This window comes from Candida parapsilosis, contig 005809, assembly GCF_000182765.1.
Source record: "Candida parapsilosis strain CDC317 annotated contig 005809".
Classification (NCBI taxonomy): Eukaryota; Fungi; Ascomycota; class Pichiomycetes; order Serinales; family Debaryomycetaceae; genus Lodderomyces; species Lodderomyces parapsilosis.
In genome coordinates, this window is record NW_023503281.1 from 1,946,480 (window position 1) to 1,971,849 (window position 25,370).

General features: G+C 40.4%; 10 protein-coding genes across 10 annotated transcripts; 4 read left to right on the forward strand and 6 right to left on the reverse strand. All coding sequences in view use genetic code 12, as the record gives it.

Moving 5' to 3' along the window:
- Nucleotides 1-208: 208 nt before the first annotated feature.
- Nucleotides 209-1,570, reverse strand: CPAR2_209050 (microtubule-binding protein; the record flags this gene model as incomplete). Its single annotated transcript, XM_036809829.1, has 1 exon — nucleotides 209-1,570. The coding sequence occupies one exon, from the start codon at nucleotides 1,568-1,570 to the stop codon at nucleotides 209-211; it is 1,362 nt and encodes a 453-aa protein (XP_036666427.1).
- A 3,249-nt stretch (nucleotides 1,571-4,819) lies between these two features.
- On the forward strand, nucleotides 4,820-5,668 carry CHO1 (CDP-diacylglycerol-serine O-phosphatidyltransferase; the record flags this gene model as incomplete). Its single annotated transcript, XM_036809830.1, has 1 exon — nucleotides 4,820-5,668. One exon carries the CDS (start codon nucleotides 4,820-4,822, stop codon nucleotides 5,666-5,668), a length of 849 nt encoding a protein of 282 aa, XP_036666428.1.
- A 545-nt stretch (nucleotides 5,669-6,213) lies between these two features.
- On the reverse strand, nucleotides 6,214-6,834 carry FGR39 (Fgr39p; the record flags this gene model as incomplete). The annotated part of the gene is made up of 1 exon (XM_036809831.1): nucleotides 6,214-6,834. The coding sequence occupies one exon, from the start codon at nucleotides 6,832-6,834 to the stop codon at nucleotides 6,214-6,216; it is 621 nt and encodes a 206-aa protein (XP_036666429.1).
- A 227-nt stretch (nucleotides 6,835-7,061) lies between these two features.
- TIM50 (protein translocase subunit) lies at nucleotides 7,062-8,567 on the forward strand (the record flags this gene model as incomplete). The annotated part of the gene is made up of 1 exon (XM_036809832.1): nucleotides 7,062-8,567. The coding sequence occupies one exon, from the start codon at nucleotides 7,062-7,064 to the stop codon at nucleotides 8,565-8,567; it is 1,506 nt and encodes a 501-aa protein (XP_036666430.1).
- A 1,356-nt stretch (nucleotides 8,568-9,923) lies between these two features.
- HAP43 (Hap43p) lies at nucleotides 9,924-12,305 on the forward strand (the record flags this gene model as incomplete). The annotated part of the gene is made up of 1 exon (XM_036809833.1): nucleotides 9,924-12,305. One exon carries the CDS (start codon nucleotides 9,924-9,926, stop codon nucleotides 12,303-12,305), a length of 2,382 nt encoding a protein of 793 aa, XP_036666431.1.
- Nucleotides 12,306-12,540: 235 nt separating this feature from the next.
- On the reverse strand, nucleotides 12,541-19,386 carry CPAR2_209100 (uncharacterized protein; the record flags this gene model as incomplete). Its single annotated transcript, XM_036809835.1, has 1 exon — nucleotides 12,541-19,386. One exon carries the CDS (start codon nucleotides 19,384-19,386, stop codon nucleotides 12,541-12,543), a length of 6,846 nt encoding a protein of 2,281 aa, XP_036666432.1.
- Nucleotides 19,387-21,227: 1,841 nt separating this feature from the next.
- On the reverse strand, nucleotides 21,228-22,067 carry ARL3 (Arf family GTPase; the record flags this gene model as incomplete). Its single annotated transcript, XM_036809836.1, has 1 exon — nucleotides 21,228-22,067. One exon carries the CDS (start codon nucleotides 22,065-22,067, stop codon nucleotides 21,228-21,230), a length of 840 nt encoding a protein of 279 aa, XP_036666433.1.
- Nucleotides 22,068-22,552: 485 nt separating this feature from the next.
- On the reverse strand, nucleotides 22,553-23,875 carry WBP1 (dolichyl-diphosphooligosaccharide-protein glycotransferase; the record flags this gene model as incomplete). The annotated part of the gene is made up of 1 exon (XM_036809837.1): nucleotides 22,553-23,875. One exon carries the CDS (start codon nucleotides 23,873-23,875, stop codon nucleotides 22,553-22,555), a length of 1,323 nt encoding a protein of 440 aa, XP_036666434.1.
- A 175-nt stretch (nucleotides 23,876-24,050) lies between these two features.
- On the forward strand, nucleotides 24,051-24,356 carry CPAR2_209130 (ubiquitin-related modifier; the record flags this gene model as incomplete). Its single annotated transcript, XM_036809838.1, has 1 exon — nucleotides 24,051-24,356. The coding sequence occupies one exon, from the start codon at nucleotides 24,051-24,053 to the stop codon at nucleotides 24,354-24,356; it is 306 nt and encodes a 101-aa protein (XP_036666435.1).
- Nucleotides 24,357-24,584: 228 nt separating this feature from the next.
- On the reverse strand, nucleotides 24,585-25,280 carry CPAR2_209140 (uncharacterized protein; the record flags this gene model as incomplete). The annotated part of the gene is made up of 1 exon (XM_036809839.1): nucleotides 24,585-25,280. One exon carries the CDS (start codon nucleotides 25,278-25,280, stop codon nucleotides 24,585-24,587), a length of 696 nt encoding a protein of 231 aa, XP_036666436.1.
- Nucleotides 25,281-25,370: the final 90 nt, after the last annotated feature.

The following is a 25,370-nucleotide window of genomic DNA, read 5'->3' on the forward strand; positions in this document are numbered from 1 at the left end:
TATAATTAATGACATTATATCATTGACCCTTGCCAAATCTTACATATGTGCTACATTCTGTAATTACATATTTCAACACCAAACAACGATGCACACGTGTATTCGTTTCCTAGTTGCAACAAAAACCACTTTAAACACTATCAACTCCGCTCCCTAACACGGATTCAACAACTTATCTTTCCCCCCTCTCCACCCCAACTTATTTTTTCTAAAACTCACTATCCAACATGTGATCATCACCAGCCACATGATGAACTTCAGAACTAAAACCTTCTTGAGTAGCATACAATGTATCTTCAATCTTTTTCAATAAAGTCAAAACATCCAACTCAGACATTAGAGTTTCATTATGTTCAATATTTTGAATCAATATTTCAATATCACGACATTTATTGAAGTAGAAATTTCGTTCAACTTGTAATGTGTCACAATTTAATTTATACTCATTCAATTGATTTTCCAATTGACTGTTTTTGTCAAGTATTATTTCAACTTCTTCATTGGTGATTTGGTAGCCGTTGTTGTAGCCTTCATTGATGCTACTTCCATTTCGATTACTAGCGTGTGCTTGTACTTCATGATGCTGGTGCTCATTGGTTGATGTGTATGGAATAGCAGTTGCCGATGTTGTGGTTTGAAAAGACGAAGAGGTGTTATCACTCACGCTTGAATTCATAGCCACTGCTGCTCCCCCTCCACCTAATGTTACTAAAGACTTGTATCTGCCATTGCTCAAAGATTCATCACTCGCCACATTCCCCATTATACCATTACCATTGCCTTGAGATGAAACTCTCTTCACTTGTCGATCTGAAGTCTTTCTTGGTCGCTGAATAGGAGTGGAGTTTCTTGATGATGTGGTTGGAGTAACTGATTTTCTGGGTCTAACTTTAGCTGACATAGTACTGCTAGTATAGTTCGAAGACAACAATGCATCTTGAGATGGTTGTGGTTGTGGAGATGATTCATTTTGAGTGTTTACCTTATCACCAAATTGCATATTCTGATCACTATTATACCCATTATGACTCTGAGTGGTATTCATTAATCCAGGACTTTGACTTATTTGACGTTTTCTGGTAATAGATCCAGGTGGTGCTAAGCTCTGTTGCTGTTGTTGCTGTCTTAATGTAGAGTTACCATTAACAGTAGGAATCAGACTCACTGTATTATACGGACTGTTATTAACAGTGCCAGTACCAACTCCATTTCGTTTACTCAATGCATCATATTGATTATGAACATCAGCATTTTCATTCCAATATCGTTTAAACCACTGTAACAACTCCAAATTATCTTGTAAACGACACTTGATCAATCTTTCAACATCAATGTTTTTAGTAATTCGGTGTTTTATAAACTCCAGTTGTAATATTTTCCAATTGTGTCGATAAGCATATTCAGTATTGGCATTGAATTTAACCTTGTTCAAAGGTACACCACCAACTATTGAATCCATCAATTGACAAAATGCAGCTCCGGTACCACATTGTTCTATCTTGGTGTAGTTTAGGTCCAATATGGTGTTGATCCATTGTAATAGTTCTGTTCGTGATTCACCAACCACCATTGTTTACATCAAACACCCTTTTATATGTAGACACACAAACAAAAGACGTGAAATATTTCAAGTTTCAATCTACTTGAAGGGGGGATCGGAGAGATGTGCTGTTGTGGGTTGTTTCTTGACTACTTGGGTCTTTGTCCCACTAGATGTTCGGTGGTGTTTTTGGAATATTGTTATGTGTGGTTGGAAAAAACCAATCTCCCGTTGATTTTGGTAAACAAAAGAAGCAATTAGGTAAAGAAAAAAAACAAAACACAACACACACACACACACACGCGCGCACACTTCAAAACATTTTCAAAACGAAAACAGTAGAGTTGTATAGAGAGGACGTGGATCTCTTCTTTGTATACTGAAAACAAGCTTATGCAATATATACAACAAGTGATGAGAAACACAGCATGTGCCACTGATGACACTAACTATAAGAAATAGAAACGGGGAACAAGGTTGCACCTCAGTCAAACATAGAACATAGACAATCAAAAGTTTGTTGTTTGATCAAGTCAAGATAAGAATAAGACCTAGCCCAAGTTTTTACGAGATAAGATCTCTAGCACACAACTTGTCCAACAAGACACTTTATAAATATTGAATGATATTCCCAAACAAATTATGTGAACTTATACATGAATGGACAGCCTTTATATCCACAATTTAACTTATCCATAGTTATACTTTTAAACTTTACAACAATATAGATCAGGGAGGTTAGCGAGTTAAGATATAACACCGATAAGTACTTGGATTAAAAAACTAGCACAGTACTTTCTGTTTATCGCGAAATATCAACAATCGTCTTCAGCTTTTGTCAAGATTCCAGCAGCTATTTTTTCCTGAATGAAGTCTTTGATAACCTTGTTCTCATCTAGCGTATTGAAATAACTTTTGCTGTATACTGGCACGCCACCTTTGAGTACGACAATGTCACATTTGAAGCTCCCAATCAGGCGGTTTTTCTCAATTTAGTGGAGAGTAATTCTGGGTAATGTTTTTGCGATTCTTTTTTCGAAGTAGTTCACAAGCGGAAACGGAAACTAATGATGATTGCTTTTCCACTTGAATTGCAATAAAGTTCCCAGTTGTATTGGTTTTGTGGATTTCGAAAATGACTTGTGTTTCAGATTAATTGTAATATGCTCACTCTGTTCAGTCAATGTGTAATCCCACAGTTGAAATGTGGGTTTTTTTCCATCAATGATTCGGTGAAGATTTTCCACGATTAAAAAAGATTAATTTTGGTGTTGTGAGGTGGTGGTAACCTAATGGTAGTTGACTTGGTGATGTAATGCTTTCGATTTGAAGCGGTCTTTACTCTTACTGGTTGAGCCAGTAGTTGTTCCGGAGAATGGGGTCGTTACCAACGCAATAATGTGTCGCATACGAAGTTTGTTGCGGAACCACCATCAAATATAATGTTCTTGACCTCCTCTTTTGTTTGGTACTCGATACTGAGAGGGCCTCGCCTCATTATCAGCATTGACGCTTTCAGCATAGTCCTCGGCGTTATAACCAGCAAAATTCAACTCTGGGTCAAACTCAAATGATTTATCATCAGCTTCACCTTCGTCGTTTTCAGCTGCGGGCTCTATCTGATTATCTTTCACATCATTATTGAAAACTTGTTTGACCAACTTTCCATTTTGGTAATATTAGTCAACTGGTGCCCTGTTGAAGTAATTCTTGGTGAATGGACGTGGTTTGGAGTAAGTGTTGTGCTCGAAGTATTGTATTGTTTGTTGCCCTTGTTATTTGCACTAAAGGAATTCCATCATTCACGATCTCCAAATTTGCTTTGCCCAAAATAATCTAAATCCACACTATCAGAAGCAGCAGGACCAAAAAACGCGTAGACGGGAAATGTTTCTGAGTTCGGTGAAGAGCTCCGATTCGAACATGTGTCTTTTTGCATTTAGGGTATTCCTCACTTCTGGGATGTGTTTACGCAAAATTCCAAAAGTGCCCATCTTGACAGCAAATAACCGGTTTCTAAAGTCGGCAACCAAGTGTAAATCGTTTTCCAATGTATTCAAAAAGTCAAAAACTAATTGTCTCGGAGTTGGTTGACGTTGGAAAATCTCGGCAGTTGCATCACTATTTTCCCACTGCAATATTACTTGGATTCATCATTAACAAACTGACGTTTCTTCTCAATACTTGCCCCATCTAGATAGTTTCGTTCGTTTGTTGAACAGTTTTCCTACTCAGCAATCTATTGTTTCCATGGCTGCAATAGTTTGATCCTTCGCCAGAAATTTTTGAAGGCATGGCGGCTAAAGTTTTTGAGTTTTTGCAGTTGTGGTTTTGTGCTTTGCAGTTGATTGACTCAGAAAATTAATTCTGTTGTACTTGTTTCTCTATCTAAGTATTTATCGGTGTTATATCTTAACCCACTAACCTTCTGGTCTATTTTGTTGTAGTGTTTATAAGCATAACTATAGATATAAAGTTGTCTAATCATATGTAAGTTCATCCAACTTGTTAGAAATATTATTAGGTATTTATAAGTTCCTTAGATGAGTCGTGTACTCGTTTCGTAAACCCTTCTAACTAGGCATTATTGTCTTGGCTTGATCCAACAATATACAACCAAATATAATTAGAACACCTCAAGAGCAGTAGTCACCAATACCCATCTCTGTTTCTTCGTAACTCTTTCACTTTTGTATACTGTGTAGTCAAACAATTCTCTCGCTAAGGGCAACTTGTTTAAGAACGCAATGATAATGAAGGACAATCTAAAAGGGACTCGAGAAAAAGACAAATCTAAACATTATAAAAACTCCATCGTTTATAGCTTCAACGTGTTTTCTTCTGCAGATGATATCATAAACAAAGAATCTCATGCACATTATAAAACAGAGAGGAATAAAGTCTCATCTTCCACGTGCAAATGGTCTGTGGCAAAGTTAGACCAAGAGATACTCCCGTACTGCACATAGACACGCTCTGTAAAAACACAGCCTTACCCAATTGACGCAAAATAAAAAGTAATGACATTGCCAAACAAAGAAACCATCATTCATTTCATCATCACCTAGATCCCCCCCTACACAAAAAAAAAAAAAGGATTGCGAAGGACACACTCATAGCAAACATATTGTATTTTTTTGACAACACTACTTTTTCAACGAGGTACTTAACCAATTGACTCATTCTCAGTATCGGCAACGTATATAAATCAGGTCAATTGGCTGTAACAAAGAATACACATCACAATCATTGTCATTTTTTGCACTCGCCACCACTACAATGTCGTCTACCGGTTACCAGCAACGTCACAACACAAGCAACAATACCAATCCTGACTCATCATCATCAGCTTTGGTCTCTGATTCAGATTATGATGTCAATGATTCCACATCTTCTGCTTCTTCCCAACCTGGCCCACCGTTGAGGAGATCTTCATCATTGTTTTCCCTCTCTTCAAAAGAAGATATTCCTAAACCAGAACAAACCGAGTACTTGAAGTTCATCAACGACAATAGACATTTCAGTTTGATTAGAAACTTACACATGGCAGATTTCATCACGTTGTTGAATGGTTTCAGTGGTTTTTACGCTATAATATCCTGTTTACGATACTCATTAACTGGCAAATCAAACTATGTGCAAAGAGCCCACTTCTTTATAGTTTTGGGTTTGTTTTTTGATTTCTTTGATGGTAGAGTTGCTAGATTAAGAAACAAGTCATCATTAATGGGACAAGAATTGGATTCATTGGCTGATTTGGTAAGTTTTGGTGTATCGCCTGCAACAATTGCTTTTGCTATTGGATTCCAATCGACTATCGATGTTTTGTTGTTGGCATTTTGGGTCTTGTGTGGATTGACAAGATTGGCTAGGTTCAACATTTCCGTGAATAATATCCCCAAAGACAAGACGGGTAAATCACAATATTTTGAAGGTTTGCCTATCCCAAGTAACTTGTTTTGGGTAGCGTTGATGGCTTTGTTGGTTTATAAGGATTGGATTCACGAGCAATTGCCATTGGGTGTTGTTTTTGCCAATACTCCGTATGAGTTTCATTTGTTGGCCTTGGGATTTGTGTTGCAAGGATGCGCCAACATTTCCAAGTCGTTAAAGATCCCTAAACCATAAGGGTGTGAAGAAAGCACATAGTTTGGAGGGTTTTGTATAGAAGGAGTTTTGTTGATTTTATATTGAGTTTGAAGAATAAAAAAGAGTTAGTATACACAAGAAGAAGAGGTAAAACTTGATCAAGAATGTAGTGATGAAGTACATAGTCAATAGCAGTCCCCCCACGATAATGCTTCGCCATAAATTAACCGAGTTTCTCCCTCACCTTACGAGAAAAGGATACCTTAAGCCTGTCCTCTTTGGTGTCAACATTGATTTCCGATAACCAAAACTTGGCCATTTATCATCAATCGGTGATAATGTTGGGGTCTTGTGGATAGATATTTCTACAAATGACCCTTTTCGCTAATTGTGCAGCAACGGCGGAAATTATAACTCACATTAATTTCTCAACTTTGGTAACAGAATGAAGTGTTTGCGTGGTTTATTCCACCGTGCACATACTTTATACATTAAACCAACAAGTGCAGTTTCAGCTACGAACCGTACCGAGTTTTGACATTTCATCACCAGTAGCCACACCCATTTTACCAACCACTCCCAACTTATTCAGATTTGGTTTCATCAACCTTTGTCGTAAATTTAGGTCTTGAGAATGCAAAAATAATAACATTTCTAAAATCAATGCCATTATATTCACCCGTAGCCAATTGTCGAATAAAATCAGGTGGGAAATTCTTGGGATCCAATAATCCAATATCCTGTAGCTTAAATGGCGTCAATCGATGTTGATGTTGTGCTTTGTCCAACAGGTAACAAGTATCCCAAAAGGCTGAATTTAAAGGGATCAATTTGAAAATCATATTTGGCCAATAAGTCCATTTACGAGTACGATGATTGGCATTGTCATGGGTTATACCCAATTTTCGACACTCGTAAAAAAAGAAATTCAATTGGAATAGGAGCTCTGGTGTATCTTTGACTGCATCAATTACTTGTTGGACTTTGTCCTTGGTGGGAGATTTCCCCAATTCGTCAAACCTTTCATCGATTTTGTTTGCTTGTTGAACCGCTTTGAAGATATTGGGGATTTTGAAAGAAAGGCATCGCGTGGGGGTCAAAGTATGAGACGATGTTGATACAATGCTTATGCGGTAGAGGGAAAGAACGTGCACATTTGGATTGTGTAGGGTTCTTGTGACCTGTTTCTTAACGGTGTTGAACATGGCTGCAATAACTTCTACTAGTGGCTACCTCTCGTCATCCTGGGTGACTGAAATATTCATTTGCCTGATCACGATTCTCGGTAGCGCGGTGAGATTCGGGCAGAAAAAAAAACTAAAAAATTTCAAAGCGTGAAATATTTTTCAGAATGTAAAAAGTATATAAGTGATCACTAGCTAAGACTTCTGATCTAACTTTCCAAGACATACTATCAAGCCATAGCTCAATAATGTTTAGGACAACCGTTAGGCTGTTGATAAATACAGCAACGAAGCCATCAAGATCATCGTTAGTCTCATACACAAAACTCGCGCCATCACTAAAATTACATCATCGCCAATCGATAAAGTTTTATTCAACAAAAGATGATAAAGCAGCCGCCGACAAGCAAAATAAGGAGAAGAAGCCGGGTGAGCCACAATCAATTTTGAATGACGATATGCTAGCTAGAGCCGGTTTTGAAGATCTTGAGTCTCAAAAGGACAGTAAGCAACAACCTAAAAGAGACAATAGAAAAACAACCGAGGATCAAGAGCAAGAGCAAGAGCAAGAATTTGAAGAGGAAGATGGATCCAAAAAGTCAACCAGACGCAAAAGAAGAAGAGCACAGACATCAAAAGACTTGAAACGTGAGAGATATGCCAATATGTTTTACTTGTCAACTTTAATTGGAGGTGCTCTTGGGTTAGGATACATGAGTAGAGACTGGGATTCAGAAAAGGAACAACAAGAAATGGATGGTAAAGATATTTCTAATGGATACACTCCAGCATTAATGTATGAAAGAATGAGCAAAAGATTAGCATCATTATTTACATTTTTCTCGGAACCCGCATTTGAAAACTTGTTGCCACCACCAGCACCAGAACAATATCGTCGTCCATTGACTTTGGTGTTGACATTGGATGATTTATTGATCCATTCTGATTGGGATACCAAACATGGATGGAGAACTGCCAAAAGACCTGGTCTTGATTACTTTTTGGGTTACTTGTCACAATATTATGAAATTGTCTTGTTTTGTTCCAATTCACAAATGTTTTCTGAAAAAGCTGTGAGTAAATTAGATCCATATCATGCGTATATTTCATATGCATTGTTCAGAGAAGGATGTCGTTACAAGGATGGCAAATTGATTAAAGATCTTTCCTTATTGAATAGAGATTTGGGTAAAACAGTAATGATTGAAGTTGATCCAGATTGTGCATCTTTACAACCAGAAAATTCCATTGTGGTCGCAAAATGGGATGGTAAACCTGATGATTACTTGATTCGTTTGATCCCATTCTTGGAGTACTTGGCTACACAACCAGTTAAAGATGTTCGTCCAATCCTCAACTCATTCACCAATAAATTTAACATTGTTGATGAATTTTCTCAACGTGAAGCCAAATTGAGACAACAATGGAAAAAGGATCATCCACAAGATAAACCAAATGCTGCCAATTTTCTCGCCAAGATGCTTGGTATGCCTGTTCTGGAACCCAAGATGCCATTGGATATAATTAGAGAACATGGACAATTGCAATATCAACATTTCCAAAAATACTTGCAGGAGAATGCAGCCAAGTTTTTAGAAGAGGAACAAAAATTGAAGGATGAATTTGGTAAAATGACTTTGAACAAGTTGATTACTGAAGGTGGACCAAACCCTGAAGAAATTGCCAAAGTGCAACAACAAAGGGCCGCTGAAGAAGCTGAAAAGCAAAAACAAGCAGCTGCTGCAGCCAAGTAAGAGTGTTGCGGATGTGATGGTGTAAATGAGAAGAGAAGAGGAAAGATGTAGTGAAGCTTTGACCATATTGTGTGTAGCTTTGTATAATATTGTATATAAAATGGTGAAATGACGAAGGAGTATAAAAGATTACCGAATTAGGGTTTATTGGATTTTGAAATATTGCGCTCGCCCGTGTGTGAGAATATACACGTATTTACATTGTTTCAGACGTGTCGTTGGTTCTGCCATCCACGTACTCAGAGAAGTCATATTCCAAGCTGCTCACAAGTTGTGCTCTTTTGTGAGATCTCAAACAAGCTTTTTCTTTTTTGTAAAATATTTTTGTGTCAAAACCGAGACCGGACTCGGTATTCCCAACAAACACACACACATACACACACACACACACACAGAGAGAGAGAGAGAGAGAGAGAGAGAGTTCGTCTTCTGCACAGCAAGGGGCTGAGTATGAGAAAATTTATTCTGGTTGAAGATGACAATAATAATTTGCTCGTTTCTGCTTATCATAAAATTTGTCTTATACTAAGAATTTTACTATTATTCATTTAGGAACGACCGAAACCATGGATTCTCCCTATAGTCAAGGGTTTAGGTTCAGCCAAGAAAGCTTGACCCACCAATGCAATCCTAGTCGAGAAAGGGGCTGTCCTTTTTGTTCGTAAAGACCTGTTAACCAATCATCTGGAGAGGTGCAGTCAGTATTCAACAATGGCTGAAGGGGGATGAAGAAAGAGAAAGATAGGAGAGGGGTGATGGGTTATGAAAATTGTGTCTAATATTTGCAACAATGGGGATGGAAGAGGAGGGGGCTTTAAAAGAGCAAGTACAAAGGTGTAATGAGTGCTATTGTAAATTCAACTACGTTGAATTCTAGCCAATCATAGGATTGTTGATACTTCTTTTGTTACTTTTTCTGTCCCATTTTGTGTACACACATAGTATACTTCTTAGTTGAAGCTTCTTTCTTTTTATCTATTTCATCAGAGCATTTATTACTTAATAGGTTATGTAATACTTATTTTTTAAAGAAAATTTCTCATTTTTTAATAACAAGACTAAAAAACTCTTATATATAATCAACAGTCTTTTGATATTTTTGCTTTGCCATTTTTATGGATACTTGAAGGAACGTAGTAACAGCTACACACTCGGACACACCCATATCTTTTTTAGAATATCAATATTACTAGCGGATCAACTGTCCCTTCCACGAATCACTTGACAAATATATTCAGTTATTTTTTCCGAGAAGGAGCCAATCAGCGACTAATCACCCAAAACCACTGGGGAAGTAGAATAGAGTCCACCATATCACAAATCAGCACCTTATAGGCAAAAGCTAACTATATATAAATGACCACCAAGGGCCCCAGTATTGCACCAAGACAGCAGTCGGTAGCTCAGTCACCGATAGCTCTTGCTGGCTCTCCTCCGTCCTCGGCATCCGCTGGTTCTACTCCAAGAAGCGTGGCCAGCCCCAACAACCCTCACAACAACAACAACAACAACAACAACGTAGCATCACCACCCAATAATGCTGCCACTAGGAATTTGACCACCAAGAGTGTTACCCTGATTATGACATCAAAAGAATGGGTATTACCGCCAAGACCTAAGCCAGGTAGAAAGCCTAGTGTGGATACCCCAGCATCAAAAAGGAAAGCACAAAATAGAGCAGCTCAAAGGGCTTTTAGAGAACGAAGAGCCACTAGAGTTCAAGAGTTGGAAGAAAAATTGATGGAAGTTGAAAAGGAGAAAGATATAAAGGAAATGGCTTTAATCAATACCATAAACAAATTAAAGGCCGAGAATAATTTTTTGACAAAGAGCATGGAACAAATACGACAAGAGATGGCCATGTTTAGAGCGTCACAGGAAGAAATGAGACTGCAAATGTCACCACGACAACATGGTCACTCGCAGCAGCAACAACAACAGCAGCAGCAGCAGCAAGTACTACCACAACCACCACGCCAAAATATTGCACCTGCCCCTCCTCAACAGTTTTCTAAGCGCCACTCAAGCAATTCATCATCATCGTCGTATTCGCAACTTTCACTTCAACCCACACAACAACAACAACAACAACAACAACAGCAACAGTATTATGCAAATCTCAATGCTGTTCTGAACCCATCACCACTGAACAATATTTCACCAACTGGCTCGTCTTATTCATTGCAACAAATCTCACCAGCACCGTCTGCAGACCTGCCTCCTACTGGCACGACAAGAAATGGTTACCAAATTCGCAACACAATGAGTCGAAACAATAGCAGTAACAGCAACAGCACTCAGCATACATTGACACCAATATCCAACAACAATACCCCTGACAAAATTTATTCAACTTCCAATACTAGTAACAACAACGACAACAATGGTGGTGGTGCAGTTGGCTCATCTGAATTCGATTGTGGTGTATGTATCAAGGACGAGTGTTTGTGTGAATCAGTGGGATTAAAGGAACCTCGCAAGACTGACGCTGAGCGTGAGTTAGAGAATCAAATAAATTCAATAAAGCCGCAACCTGCTGTAACGCTTCGTCGAAAGAGAAAGGCTCAAAGTATAGAGGATGTTGAAGAAATTGATTTCACAAGACAATTTGCCACTAAAGCTAAACCGATGCCTGATTTAAATAAGCTACGAAAACATGATCAGAAGCTGAACACCACAGTTGCTTCAACAACTAATCACAATCATCACCAGCACATTCAATCCCGATCCAAATCAATAGATAAGATTGACAATTCAGATTTCAATGAAGATTCACCAATGGAAAATTGCGGTTTTTGTTCAGATGATACTCCATGTGTATGTCGTGAGGCAGCCAAAGAAGCAGCTAGACTCAATGCTTCATTGAATGGACCAGACAGTGTCATTGTTGAAGAAGAAGAGGACGAAGAACAGGAAGAAGGAATGAATGGACAAGGCAATGACCATAACACCTTACCACCATTGCAATTCAACTTGACTAGTAACAATAGCAACACCAAAATGGCTCTTCCTGTAATGCATCCAGGTCCATCAGTTGAAATTCGTGATATAACTAATTTGACACCAGGTGCCGTGCCCACAGTGATACCAAGACCAAACCAGTCCTCTTCAGATTCACCATCATCATCATCATCGTCACAACAACAACAACAAATGGAAGAGAATGGCAACTCGAATGAGGATTCCGCTGGCGGATGTACAGGAAACCCCGGTACTTGTAGACAATGCCAAATGGACCCAATGTCTACATTGTTTTGTACTACAGTTGCTTCCAAGAGCAATGATTCTTCAATACGATCCAACTTATCGAGAACCAATTCGAGAGCATCACTACTGTTGAATTTTGGGCCCGGTACACCTGGCGCTAGCAGCAACAATAACGGGAACAATAATAGCAACAATGCGCCCAGTCCCATCCCACCACCATTACTTGCATCCAATAGCTCAAATAATATCGCCGCTAGCCCTGGTGCTTCTGGTCTCAACGCATTTACGGCACTTTTACCATCCACTCCTGGATCTGGATCTGGATCTAACAACAATGATGGTGCTAGTGGAAGTGGCGGTGGTATGTTTATACCTTGTGCCGATGCGTACAAGACATTATCACGTCACAAGAAATTCAATAGCGTCGATTTCAGTACATTGGTTGGTAAGTTGACTACTAGGGGTATGCAAGTTGAAGTTCAATCAGTTGCCAATGTGTTGCGGGAGCTAGATCGAAGGTTGTACAATTGAGATGACGAAACGTGGAGGCTACCTTTGTCAAGAGTTTTGTTTAGTATAGTCTTTCTAATAAGTACTATTCATTTATGAGGATAAATGTAGAGAAACGAAAGTCGAACAAAAATATCAATACTTTCAAATTAATAAAAACTATACAATTCAAGTAAACAAAAATTCAAACTTCAAGATAAAAAATTAGGACCACATCCTAAATCGGCTTTCACAACTTTGCTTCCTTATTCTCTCTCTAATTCCACCCACCTGGCATACTAAATGAATTGTTTGCACTACTTGCCTCATGATCAACTTCGGCAGCATTCGAAGTCAATCCATGTGACGATGATCCAGCAGCATTGGATCCAGTAGCACCTCTTTCATGCAAATCTCTTGGAACCTTGTTATATTCACCAGAACCAGTCGTTGTGGAACCATATCCACTACCAGCAGCAGAAGTGGAATGTCCACCTGTAGATCTACCAACACCTGTTTCGCCCGCAGATGTGGTATTAATACCAGATGAAGGGTTGGCACCGTAACTAGATTCAGAAACATAATTTGATGGCTTTGTTGTTGTTGAAGATGTTGATGATTGGTGGTGATCTGCATATCTGCCAGATTGACCTCCTCCACCATACAGAGCAGCATCATTGACTTTTCTGTCAAAACTGGTGTTTTCTGAAGATGAAGAGTAAGCGTCAACAGCTGATTTTGGATATGCATTGGAGCCCAGTAAATGTGATGATGATGGATTGGAATCAGATTGAGATCTGTCATTATAAGTTTCTTCCTTGGTTTCGCTTCCACCACTTGGATTTCCAATACCCAATGATTCCAAGGCGCCAGCAGCACCAGAGGCACCAATAATGCTCGATGCTAAGCCCGATAATCCTCCTTGAGATGAAGATGTCGCGTTTTCGTTGCCCAGCTTGTAGTATCCAGTTGAAGCAGTGTTTGCCTGACGATCATCGTAGTTGGAGTGACTTGGTAACCCACTAGATACACCTCTCGAGTTATCAGAAGATGATTTGACGTTAGAGCCTTCATCTACAGTAGATGATTGGTGGTCAGAAGATGCATGTCCAGTAGCAATATTTGCATCCTTTGTAGCTGGAACACCTTGAGGATATGGTGGTTCAGGCTTTGAAAAGCCAGTAGTATATTGCTGTCCTGCATTGGCACTTGTATGATGAGTTGGCTCAGTCAAGTGGGGGTGCTTTGATGAAGCAGTAGTGGCAGCAGCAGCAGCTAAGCCTCCAGCACCTACTCCAGCTCCAGCTCCAGCTCCAGCTGCAGCGGAACCTGAATTTCCAGCAGTAGAAGTGTTACCATTACCAGAGTGAGTGGTATGTGATGTACTCTTGGATGCACCAGCATGATGTTCAGAATGTTTAGAATCCACAGCTAAATCAGCAAAATGAGCGATCTCATCACCATTCTCATCTCTAACAATACCAGTGTGAGCATCAACCTGCAATTCCTTAACCTTGGAGATAATGGATGCATGGGTCTTTTGCAATCTGGCAACAGCAGTTCTAGCAATCTTAGTGGCAATGGTATTATCCTTAGTGCCCTTGACATTGACAAAGATCTCATCATCTTCCTCCTTTGCAACGCTTGATGTAGACTTTCCTCCTTGGGTGTGGTGTTGTCCTCTATCGGTGGCACCAGTACCGGCACCTGCAGTAGCCCCAGCGCCAGCTCCACCAGCTGACAATCCTGCATTTTGTCTAGCAGCTTCATGCAATCTCTGCTTTGCTAACTCAGATTGATCTGAAAATTGGCCCTGTTGTGTTGGCTTATAAGGACAGGTCTTGGCACCAGCACCATCCCCTTCATATGAAGTGTCAATTTCACGACTGCCATGTGCACCTTGACTATCTTGATAATAATTGGCAGCGCTTGGCGTGGTTTGGTCTTTAGCACCAGTGTACGGACAAGTCTTGGCACCAACACCAGCACCTTCATACGAGGTATCTGCTCCATGTGGTCCACGAGAGCCTTGCCCATATGCACCAACTGCTTGTTGACCACGTTGATGACCCGCAGCATAAGCTTCACGAATGACATCGGCGTACGCACCATGTTCTGGAACTCCTTGTTTGTGGTACTCACTAGCAGCACCAGGAGTAGGTTGACCGATTGAACTGAAGTAAGGACACTCACCGGGTTTGAGTTCTGGTACAGTACTTCCATCACCATATGTAACGCCAGGAGCGGCTTCCCTGTCAAGGGCCAAAATTGCAGCAATGGCATCGCCTCTGTCTCCCTCTGGTGAAACATTAGTTGTCTTGCCTGAACCCTCACCTCTGTAGGAAGTATCAGTAGCGCCTTGGGTGTAGCCTTGGGCCCTAGACTGTCCAGCAACTCGAGGATCAGCAGCCTTACTTTGTCCTGCATAAATGTTAGTTTGCTGACCGGCACCTTCACCCTCATAGGAGGTATCTAAACCACGAGTTCCTTGAGTGTATCCTTCGGTTCTTGATTGACCAACAACTTGTGGAGCAGCAGCTTTGCCTTGTCCGGAGTAAATGTTAGTTTGCTGGCCAGCGCCATCACCCTCATAGGAGGTATCTAAGCCATGAGCGCCTTGGGTGTATCCTTCGGCTCTAGATTGGCCAACAACTGGTGGAGCAGCTCCTGAAGTACTAGAGGTGCCTCGTCCAGAGTAAATGTTAGTTTGCTGACCGGCACCATCACCCTCATAGGAAGTGTCCAATCCACGAGCACCTTGGGTATAACCCTCGGCCCTTGATTGGCCAACAACGTTTGGCGCAGAACCAATGCCATGAACTTCCCTTTCACTGACATAGTCTTCTTTGTAAATCTCCTTATTGTTGGCATCGATAACCAATTTGCCCGAAGTCAAGTCGACGCCCTTTTCGTCCAATTTCTTGGATGCGTTTCTTGCAGTTCTTAAAGCTTCTTCTTTATCTTCAATACCAACAACTTCAACAACCAAGTTGTTTGAGTTATCTTCTCTTTCTCTATGAGCAGTATTTTCATCGACCAATTCAGATTTACTATCAATCGGGGTGTGCAAGGACTTTTGGTTTGATTGTGAGTGGTGTCCAGATCCCAAAGCCGAAGCTCCCGCCAAGACTCCTGCGGCTCCAGCACCACCAACAATAGCGGCCTCTCTATTCGATGTACCATACGATCTGTTGTGGATGTTGTCGTCTTTTTCAGCTTTCTTTTCAGTACTACCCTTGGCATACCCATGTTCATACAAATCTTGTTTGAGTTTCGAGTCCAAATTTGAGTCGGTGCCTTTGATGCCACCAGTGGATCCGTAAGCTGTGTTTGATGATTGGTGATGCTTTTGACCAGTGGAGTACCCATGTTGATACAATTGTTGTCTCAATTCAGGATCAATCACTTGAGACTTGGTGGCCCCTGATCTATATCCATGCTCATACAACTGTTTTTTCAAATCGTTATCCAACAGTTGACCGGCTCCATATGCGCCACTAGCTGCAGCTGCTGTACCAACACTCGAAGCACCAACCGAACGGTTGAGAGGCTGAGTGGTATTGTACGAGGCGCCCGCAACATTTTTGTTGTGTGACGATGAAGGGGTAGCATCAGATTTTCCCTTGGAATACCCTTCCTCATAAAGAGACTTTTTCAACGCATCATCCAACTTTTGTGACTTTGTGGAGTCTGACGTGTGGTGCGAGGTTGCACCGTACGCAGCTGCACCTGCCCCGGCGCCAGCAACACCAGTTACAGCACTTTTTCCATCAAGACCACCTTTATCAAAAGCTTCACGATCTTTTCCATCATCTACATTCAGACTGCTCTTACCGGTATCAATAGACTTTTTGCTGGTTGCATCACTGCTCCTAACCGCTCCGGCACCGGCAGCACTTTTAATTTCATCAGTTGTTACGGCTGGATAATTGCTTGGTAAGTTTTGAACGTCATTTCCTGATGGCTCATTGCCAGCACTTGCTAATTCCTTGTCAACAGATTGACCCCTGTGAGCTGGCATCTTTTCAATTTTAGGATCTGCATTTTCAGCAACTTCAATCAAAGACGATTTGACATTGGTGAATCCATGCTTTTTGTTGTAAGTGGCAACATCATCTTCGAGGTCCTTGAATTGGGTATCTTCGACAACATCCTTTTCAACAGGATCAGCATCCGCAGAGAGGGTTTTCTCTTCCTTGAGCTCCTTCTTGTTGACCTTATGAGGTGGCAATTTCTCAATTGAAGGGTCAGCTTCCTCTGCCTCTTGAATGAGCGACTCTTTTGGATTTGTAAATCCGTGTTGCTTATTCCACTTACTAACATCACCCTCGGCTGCTTTGAGTTGTTTGTCTTCCACTGAGTCCTTGTTCAGTTCAACAATCTCGGTTTCATAATCATCTGCAGTAGGTGCAAGAGTCTCTTCTCTCTCCAACTCTTTCTTGTTTACCTTATGTGGTGGTAACTTTTCGATAGAAGGATCAGCCTTTTCAGCATCCTGAATTAAAGAGTCGTCAGCATCGTTATGTTTACTGTTATTACCACCTAAACCGAGTGCACCTGTAACAGCTGCACCAGCTCCGGCTACTGCCGCGCCAGCCGCGCCCAAGTATCCTTGGTTAGATGACTGAGAAGTTCTCGTTGAAGCTTCGTCTCTTCTTTCCAACTTGTCACCTCTCGATACAGCAGCACCATGGTTGTCAGTTACATCCTTGCTTCTACCATATTGTTCATTCGTAAATTCCTTAGGTTGCTGTGCGCTGTTCAAGCCAAGAGCACCAGCAGCAGCTGTTGATGCTTCACCAATACGTTGCTTGGTACCTTCCAAGTACAGACCGGATGTCGATGTACCAGTAGGAGACAATTCTTGCTCACCTTTCTTTCTTCCTGCCTCATAAGCCTCTTTGCGAATTTGTTGACGCTCTTGTTCAGGATCACGAGGTCCCAAACCCAAGTATCCAGCGGCAGCTGCGGCGGCTCCACCGATAGCACCCTCTGCCCTTTCAACAAATCCTTCTTGGTTCTGACCAGAAGTTTGTCTTGAGGTAGTTCCGGTCCTTTCATTCTCTCCTTTTCTCTTTCCAGCTTCGTAAGCTTCGTTCAACAACTGTTGATGACCTTCACGGGCATTGTGTCCGCCAAAGCCCAAGTATCCAGCGGCAGCTGCGGCGGCTCCACCGATAGCACCCTCTGCCCTTTCAACAAATCCTTCTTGATTTTGACCAGTGGCACCCCTAGTTGTAGCCCCTGCTTTCTCATTTTCGAAGTTTTGTTGGCCAGCTGCATAGGAAGCATCAAGAGTCTCTTGCTTTTGGCCAGCGGTGACGCCTTCAGTGGACCTGCCTTGATCCTTACTAGATCCGAATCCCAAAAATTCGGCTGCTCGTTCAACAATTCCTTCTTGGTTTTGGCCCGATGCGGCATCTTTGGAAGAAATTCCACCCTTTTCATTTTCAAATTGTTGTTGACCAGCGGCGTAAGATGCATCCAAAGTTTCTTGTTTCTCTCCTTGCGAAACGCCTTGGTTGGTGCTTTCTTGCTCCCTACTATTACCATAACCTAAATAGCCGGCTGCTGCTGCTAATGCACCTCCCGCACCAGCAAGAACACCTTGTCCCGATTTGGCATTGTCGTTGGAATTGGAATCAGTTTGAGCATCGGCAAACTCATCATGGCCATCTGAATGATCATACTCGTCATGCACATCATCCAATTTAGGTGTTTTGATTGGCTCATCACGAACGGCAAAGGTCGATGCATTGCTAGGGTCATTTCTCAATTGCTCGATTTTGCTATCAGTTTGGTTGATTTGTCTATCAAGGTCAGAAATTCTCCTTTCAGTGTCAACAGGATCATAATCGTCTTGTCTAGCGGTAGCAACACCAGCGCCACCATAAACAACATCACCCTCTTTGACGGTACCTGGATGAGATTCTTTCTTTTTAGACTTTTGCGGCAACTCACCTTGTTCCTTTTCAAGAATGCCTGCAACGCCGTCCTTGTTATATGCGGACTTGTTTTCTTGGTGGATCGCTTCTTTATCAAGTTTTTGATCATCAGTTGTCGTTCCTTTGCCACCAACTTGTCTTGAACCCAAGATAGAAGGATCTTCTTGCGTGTCATGTCTTCCTTGTTGATTACCCTCACGATAAGAATCTTGTTTGATTTCTTCCAAAGCTTCATTGGCTCTGTCCTCTTGTTCATAAACAGTGGGCTTGGTCTTCAAATTGTCAGTATCAACATATTGAGCCTTTGTTGCTTCCTCATGAGTTTGTCTAAAATTCCCTTCATTGTAGGCGTTAGCAGAGTCTTCGGAGGCAGTAGCAGCACCGAGTACTCCACCTTGCGTATCTCTTGGATCGAAAAATTTACCATGACCTTTTGCTGGCTTAGCATCGTCGCTATAAGCTGGATCTGTATTGGTAAGAACAGCGGGGTTTGAATGTTCTTTAGAATTTTCGTCCGCAACGACCGTTGGATCAGTTGGGCTCTTTTGGTTACTGTAATCTCCAGGAATTTCATACTTGAGTGGCTCTCTCGAACGTCTTGGTGGAGATGTAACTAAGCGACCTTTCGATGAACTGGTAACCACGTCATTAGGATTTGAGCTGTACTCGTAGCCAGAACTTGGGTTTTTGTTATCACCTGAAGCACCGTAACCGCCAATTCCTCCAGCTGCTGCTGCTGCAGGTGCGGTTCCACCCGCAAAAACACCAGTGTTACCAGTTTTGGCCTGATGATGAAACAACTTACGTCCCTCATCCCAGGCCTCCTTGAGGATATTGTCATGCTCCTTGTTTCCTGTCTTGACTATTGGTGATGATGATGTTGTTGTTGCTGCTCCAACACCAGCTCCAGCTCCAGTTCCAGTTCCAGTTCCAGTTCCACCCGAGGCAACGCCACTGCCTGCTGCTGCTGCTGCAGTGGTGGATCCCTCGTGTTTATGATGAAATACCTTCTCTCCTTCTTTTCTAGCTTCTTGGAGCAATTTCTCCTTCTTTGGGTTTGTTTCCTTTTTAGATGCAGACTTTGAGGCCTTCGGTGACGAATTGGGCGATGATTCGTTACTTTTGTCCCCTTTAAAAGTTTTCTTTAACTTGCTGAAAAATTTACCTTCCGAACTCATGATTCAATTGATTTCAATGGCTAACTTTGACCAGACAATTGAGTTTAATTTAAATGCAAGTGATCACTATTGATATGTTCACTTTTGGATGCGAGTTTCTGATAGTTTTCTAGGTTGATAAAACTTGTTGAATAAAGTTGAGCAAATTTAGATGTAATTATTATTCTTGAAATGCAATTGGGCAGCAATCAATTGTGCTTTTATAGTTTCAATAATCGCTCGAATGTGTGGCTTGTTGTTTTTAAACAATAAGAGGGGTGTGGGTGTGGGTATAAAATGTTTAGAATTCTTTTATTTAGATTGCTATAATCTTCACATAACCCACATTGTTTTTTATACACATAATTTACACAAAAAGATGAAATTCCCCTTTGGAAAAGAATTTCTTTAGTCATCAATTTTTATTCATTAGGCTCCATTTCACATTGCACTTTGCAAATGAATTCGCGATGAGTGAAGAGTAAAAAGCAAACCTTGGACTGCCAACAAAATGGGAGCAATACAATGCCACTTTTCTCTTTGGCTTATTAGAAGTGAGTATAATCTTGCCTTACGGCCCAATGCACAGTTCATAAGTCTAGCCGCTGGAAAAAAAAAAAAAAGAGTATTAGTTTCTTTATAAAATGCTAGATCACACACAGCTTTCGAGCTACGATTCAATTGTTACAAAGGAAGTATTTTTGAAGTAGGTAAGGACACAATAAAAAAGCTTTTCCGTAGTAATATCAATGGTGATGTGTGACGTCGTTCGTTCCAATTGAATTGCAGTTTGCACGTTTCGTTTGCTAAACACCACAAAACAAGATTTATACGCACAATGGCTTAAATGAATAGTTTTGTTTGTGGAATGCGGAGGACAATTGCATTTTCATAGAAATAAAACGAATTATTCCGAAAGAAAAAGCTACAATTATTATAGTTTAGCAAATTAGGTCCAACGAAGAGACTTAGTCTTTCTACTTGGCTATGCTTATTTCGTAACACAAAGCTATTGCCAGACATTGCGTGGCGCAAACTGGTTGTTCATGCAATAGAGGTAGCACCAACCCTGGCCGCACTGGGATAAATGTCTCGAAGGTTCGATGTTCGTATATACGAGGAACCTTGAATTTTTATAGGTTAAGTGGCGACTCTGCATCATCTCACTATTGCGAGTGGCACGTATCAGTACATACCAATTCCCAATCTTTCAACTTTTCGGAAGAAAAATACACACGGACACTTGATGAGCTCTACTTATTCCTAACGTGAAATTAAGGTACTTTCACACTTCTTTCTTGAGATTAGAGTTGCAAAGTTTGGTTCTTCTAATTTCAGTTTTGTGTTTGGTGAGAAAAAATACGTCATAGTTTTGAGTTTAAGCCGCCTAGCACGTGCACTAAGTTTTTCTCTGTTCATTCCACTTGCATTGAATTCCCATATGATATCGTTCTACATACGTATATATACAATTCGCTCCTTTCAACGGGAAAGCTACCCGTAACTGCTTATATTAAAAAAACACTATAATGTGGAGAAGCTTTATTGTGATATATGCAAATGGTGCGTGAGAGAAACGCAACAACGATGGTAAGATTCAGTATTTCGTTAGAGTATATGAGTAGCTTCGCCTACGCGTAAACCCAAGTGGTACGCTTCAACATTGGGTATGGTTCCATTCTCAATTTTCAAAACTGACTAAGCTGAAAGTGGCAGCAAAATTCAGACTTGCAAAAATACCAAAGTTTTAAAAATTGACTCTGTGCTCTCACATCTCTAAAAAATGTGCCTTTAAAGCCCATCCATTCGGCGTCATCAACTACCCACATAAAAGGTCGAGGCTATGCTACTGCAGTAACTTACTAGCTATACTGCGGAACCTTGTTTCCTTTATTATAAATCAATCGTGTAACCAACCACTCTAAACTCTCTTTCAATCCTTGATTTTCCAATACGCTCACAGGCAAAAGTTTTGAATCAGTAGCTTCCAACTCACTAACTAATTTAATAAACACACCAGTTTTCAAACTTACTAAATCAACAGCTTGTGGTAAGTCTTGTTTATTTGCAAGCATCAAAATAGGGACATTCACCGTTCCATCTAATCCTATCGTGCGTTCATAATCACCATTGGTCTCTGGATTATCATTCTCTCCTGACAAGAGCCAACTATCGTCATGAGCAATTTGAATTAACGTCTCGTAACATTCTTGAAATCGCTCAGTATCAGTTGAATCGATGATGAATATTATCCCGTGGCATTGTTTGAAATATCTAGACCACATATTTCGTAACGATCGTTGTCCACCTAAATCCCAAAATTTGAGATTTATATTCTTAAACTGTGATGCAAACGGCGACAGTTTATCCGAAGCTTCAAATTTGATCGTGGTGGTATTCTGACCCACTGTGGGCAAGATTCGTTTTGATTTCAAGATTGATGTTGTTGATCGTTGTGCATTGGACTCAGTTGCGTTGTTGTTATTGTTGTTGTCGTTCGATTCGCCAGTGTTTTCGTTCTTAATGTTAGCTGTTAAACTATTTGACTTTTTGTCAGAAGGAGATGCAGTTGCTGATGGATATAGTAGTTTTATATGCTCTAAAAATGACGTTTTACCGGCATTGTCTAATCCCAAGATAAGCACGTTGTATTGTTCTCGTTTCGTGTATTGAGTATACAAGGATGACGCTAGGTGAAACATTGATGTACAAATGAGTGTGTGTGGTGACTGACAAGTGGTTATTGAAGACGTCGAAATATTTCCGTGGTGTGTGTACTTTGTGGTCTTGTGTGAATCTCAACACGAAAAAGCTATAAAGTGGCATCAAAAAACAAAAAGAAGAAAAAAAATTTTCAAACTATTTTCAGTGTTTCTTAAGCCTTGCAGGTGAAGAATAATGACATGATGAAAAGGTATGTGTGATAACAAGTACACTTTTATCCGTCGCAATTTTATGATGAACAATCTGATAGGGACAACTGAGTTTCATACATTGAAGATAGTTGTTTAAAAAGATAGTAGAAATAAACAGATCTGAATCTTTGACCGATGGAATGATGCAAACAACAGCTTTGAATCTCACAATAACATCGTACTAACAATTGCAACAGTTGCTATGGTATTTTTTTACTCGATATGAATCTACTTCCAGTCTATAAACTTCAACCTTTGATTGCACAAAAACTCTAGATGTTTTTCTTCACATGGTTGGTTTTACCAATGTATAAGTATGAAACAACAAAAGAAAACCAAGCAAGGATTACCAATACTGTACTTGCGATATACAACCACGAGTTGGAGATATCCCATGATCTCTTAAATTCATCATTGGCCAAATGCCTCACGGTGACAACTTTCCTATCCAAGATGTAGCTCAATCCTTTACGTTTATAGTCCAACTCGAATGTAAACATCCCATGATGATCAGGTACGGTAAAGTTGACAAAGTATGCGTAGGCATCTAATTCGCTACTGTTTTCCGTGGCACTTACTGGACCCAATGGACTCAAATTCAATCTTTGGTAAGGGTCCAACATCTTGAACGATAATTGCAATTGTTCATCATCATTTTTAACCTCAAAGGGAATCCATTTGCCGTCTTTGTATTCCGAAACACCAATTGTGTAAATTGCTTGGTCTTTGATTCTGTACAAATGTGGGTTCAAATTTTCCGGTTCATTGGCTTTGATATGTTGAACAAATTGTAACTTTATCACTCCAGAGTCCTGGAAGCACCACTTGTACAAAGAATCATCGGCCAACAAGTCGAACGAGCCCATCCAAACTAATCTCGCATTATTCAATGCTTGGAAGCCGACGGCTAAAAAGCCTTGTTCCCCAAAAGTCCACGTGGATTCATCACTCATTACTTGTCCAGCTTTATTAGTATATCCTGTCCTTGTAGATTTAACAATTGGCTGGATCAACTCGTTATTTGAAATCAATGCAGCATTACCATTGGTATATTCAACGGTATTTAAATTCTCCACTATTCTGTTATTGCTAACCAAGTTTTGACTCTTTAATTCCACAACCCCGTTTTTGGAATTGAAATGGTCCACATATTTATATCCCTTTGGAGCAGGGTAGATGCCAATTTCATTCAAAAAGATTCGGATCCCTTCAGGTAATGCTGCTTCGGATCCACCAACAACAAAAATATTACCTCCTTCGTTGATAAATCTCAACAATTGATGCTGGTTCAACCCTGATTTGGCACCAATTGCTTTCTTCAGTGATGGGAGCAACACCAAATGATCGAATCTTGGGAAATCATCATAAAACAACAGTACTTCATCATCGCTATATGGACTAAGTGTGGTTTCGTAATGTGTATTCAAAAATGTCAAAAGTTGGCCAACTTCAGGAGATAGCGACGCAGTTGAATCGTTTAGCGGGACCACCGCTGGATCATACATGACCAAAGCATAATCTTTGTTTGACACTGTTGATCCATTAACAACGGCCAGTAACAAAAATGCCAATGCAACGTATATGAAGGACAACATGGTTGGATTGGCTCTAATAGGTCTGTACACGGTAAACCGGATTTTTCATAGACACACATTTTCAACACTCGACAGAAAAAAAAAAATGCGTGTCGTGAAACTAGTCGCGACATTGAAAATTGTCAAAAGTTTTCTCATCACCACAATACAAGCAACAAGTTACATCATACTAGGCATGGTTATAAAGATCAAAGTAGAGTTTCTTGGAGGGCTTGATGTTATATCTTCGTCAATAAGAGAACATAAAGTTGTACTCCCGTTTGAAGAAGGCGAGGCTACCATGAAGGAAGCTATCAAGTTTATATGTGACAACATCATCACTGATCCCAAAGATATACCTGTTTTCATTGAGGATGACAGTGTACGACCAGGAATATTGGTGCTCATTAATGATACTGATTGGGAATTGGAAGGTATGGAAGACTATGTTGTTGAAAGTGGAGATGTCTTGACCTTTACAAGTACGTTGCATGGTGGTTGAGAGTAGGCACGGAGTGATCGTATCGGTGGCTTGGATAAGTGGTGTCCTGGAAATTTTCAGGGGGAGAGGTAGAGGTAACAAGGAGATTATTGTTGTGGGGATATTTTGTTTTAGAATAGTCGTTGTCGAAGTATCGATTCCGAATTGAATGGAGGAGGATAAATATATACATAACACATGGGATGTATCTAGCTCGAGAGCACTCGATAATGCAATTTGTTTGAACAACTATACAGGAATAATGCGACACCCAATGCCTTTACCATCCCAAGTCACACTAGTGTCAAGAACCAAATTCAATGCCTCTCCTCCACGCTTGATTTTCAAATGCAACTTCTCACCTGGCTTAGACCGCACTCTCTCGACCAATTTAGATAGTTTGTCATGATTCAATGCATGTATGTCATTATCAAAAATCACAATCAAATCACCCTCTTTAAGACCAGCTGTTTGAGCGGGACCACCACTAATTACTTCTCTCACTTGCGCAAACGGAATTGTTGGTTCTGATTGACTCAGCCTTGATTCAGTTTTAGTTTGATCATGATTGTTTCCCACTTCTGTTTGCCTCTTAGCAAACTCCTCCTCCATTTTTGAATCTATTACCTTCAACAACTCTTTATAATCATTCTTTAAGCGAATAATTTGCACTCGGATTAATCGTATTGTAACGACGTCGATGTCATTTCTGGGGAACCCATCAGCAGTGACTAAATTGGTTTCCATATCGGCTCCATATTTCTGCAGTAACAAGTTGAAAAGTATCCTCAATTGAGATTCAATTTCAAGTTTCAAATTCAGAAGTTCTTGAAAGCTGTATGTTGGGAATTTAGTTGCATCATATTCTTTGAATTGGTCAGAGTCCAAGTTCAATGATTTCATCAACCCTTGGAATCCTGCAACGTCATGATCATCAACTGTCATTGTGGCGCGTGTCTTGATGAACTATAGTGATGGCAAAAAACAATCTATTTTTCGACTCATTTTGCACCTCTACAAAAGGAGAGTTTTTTC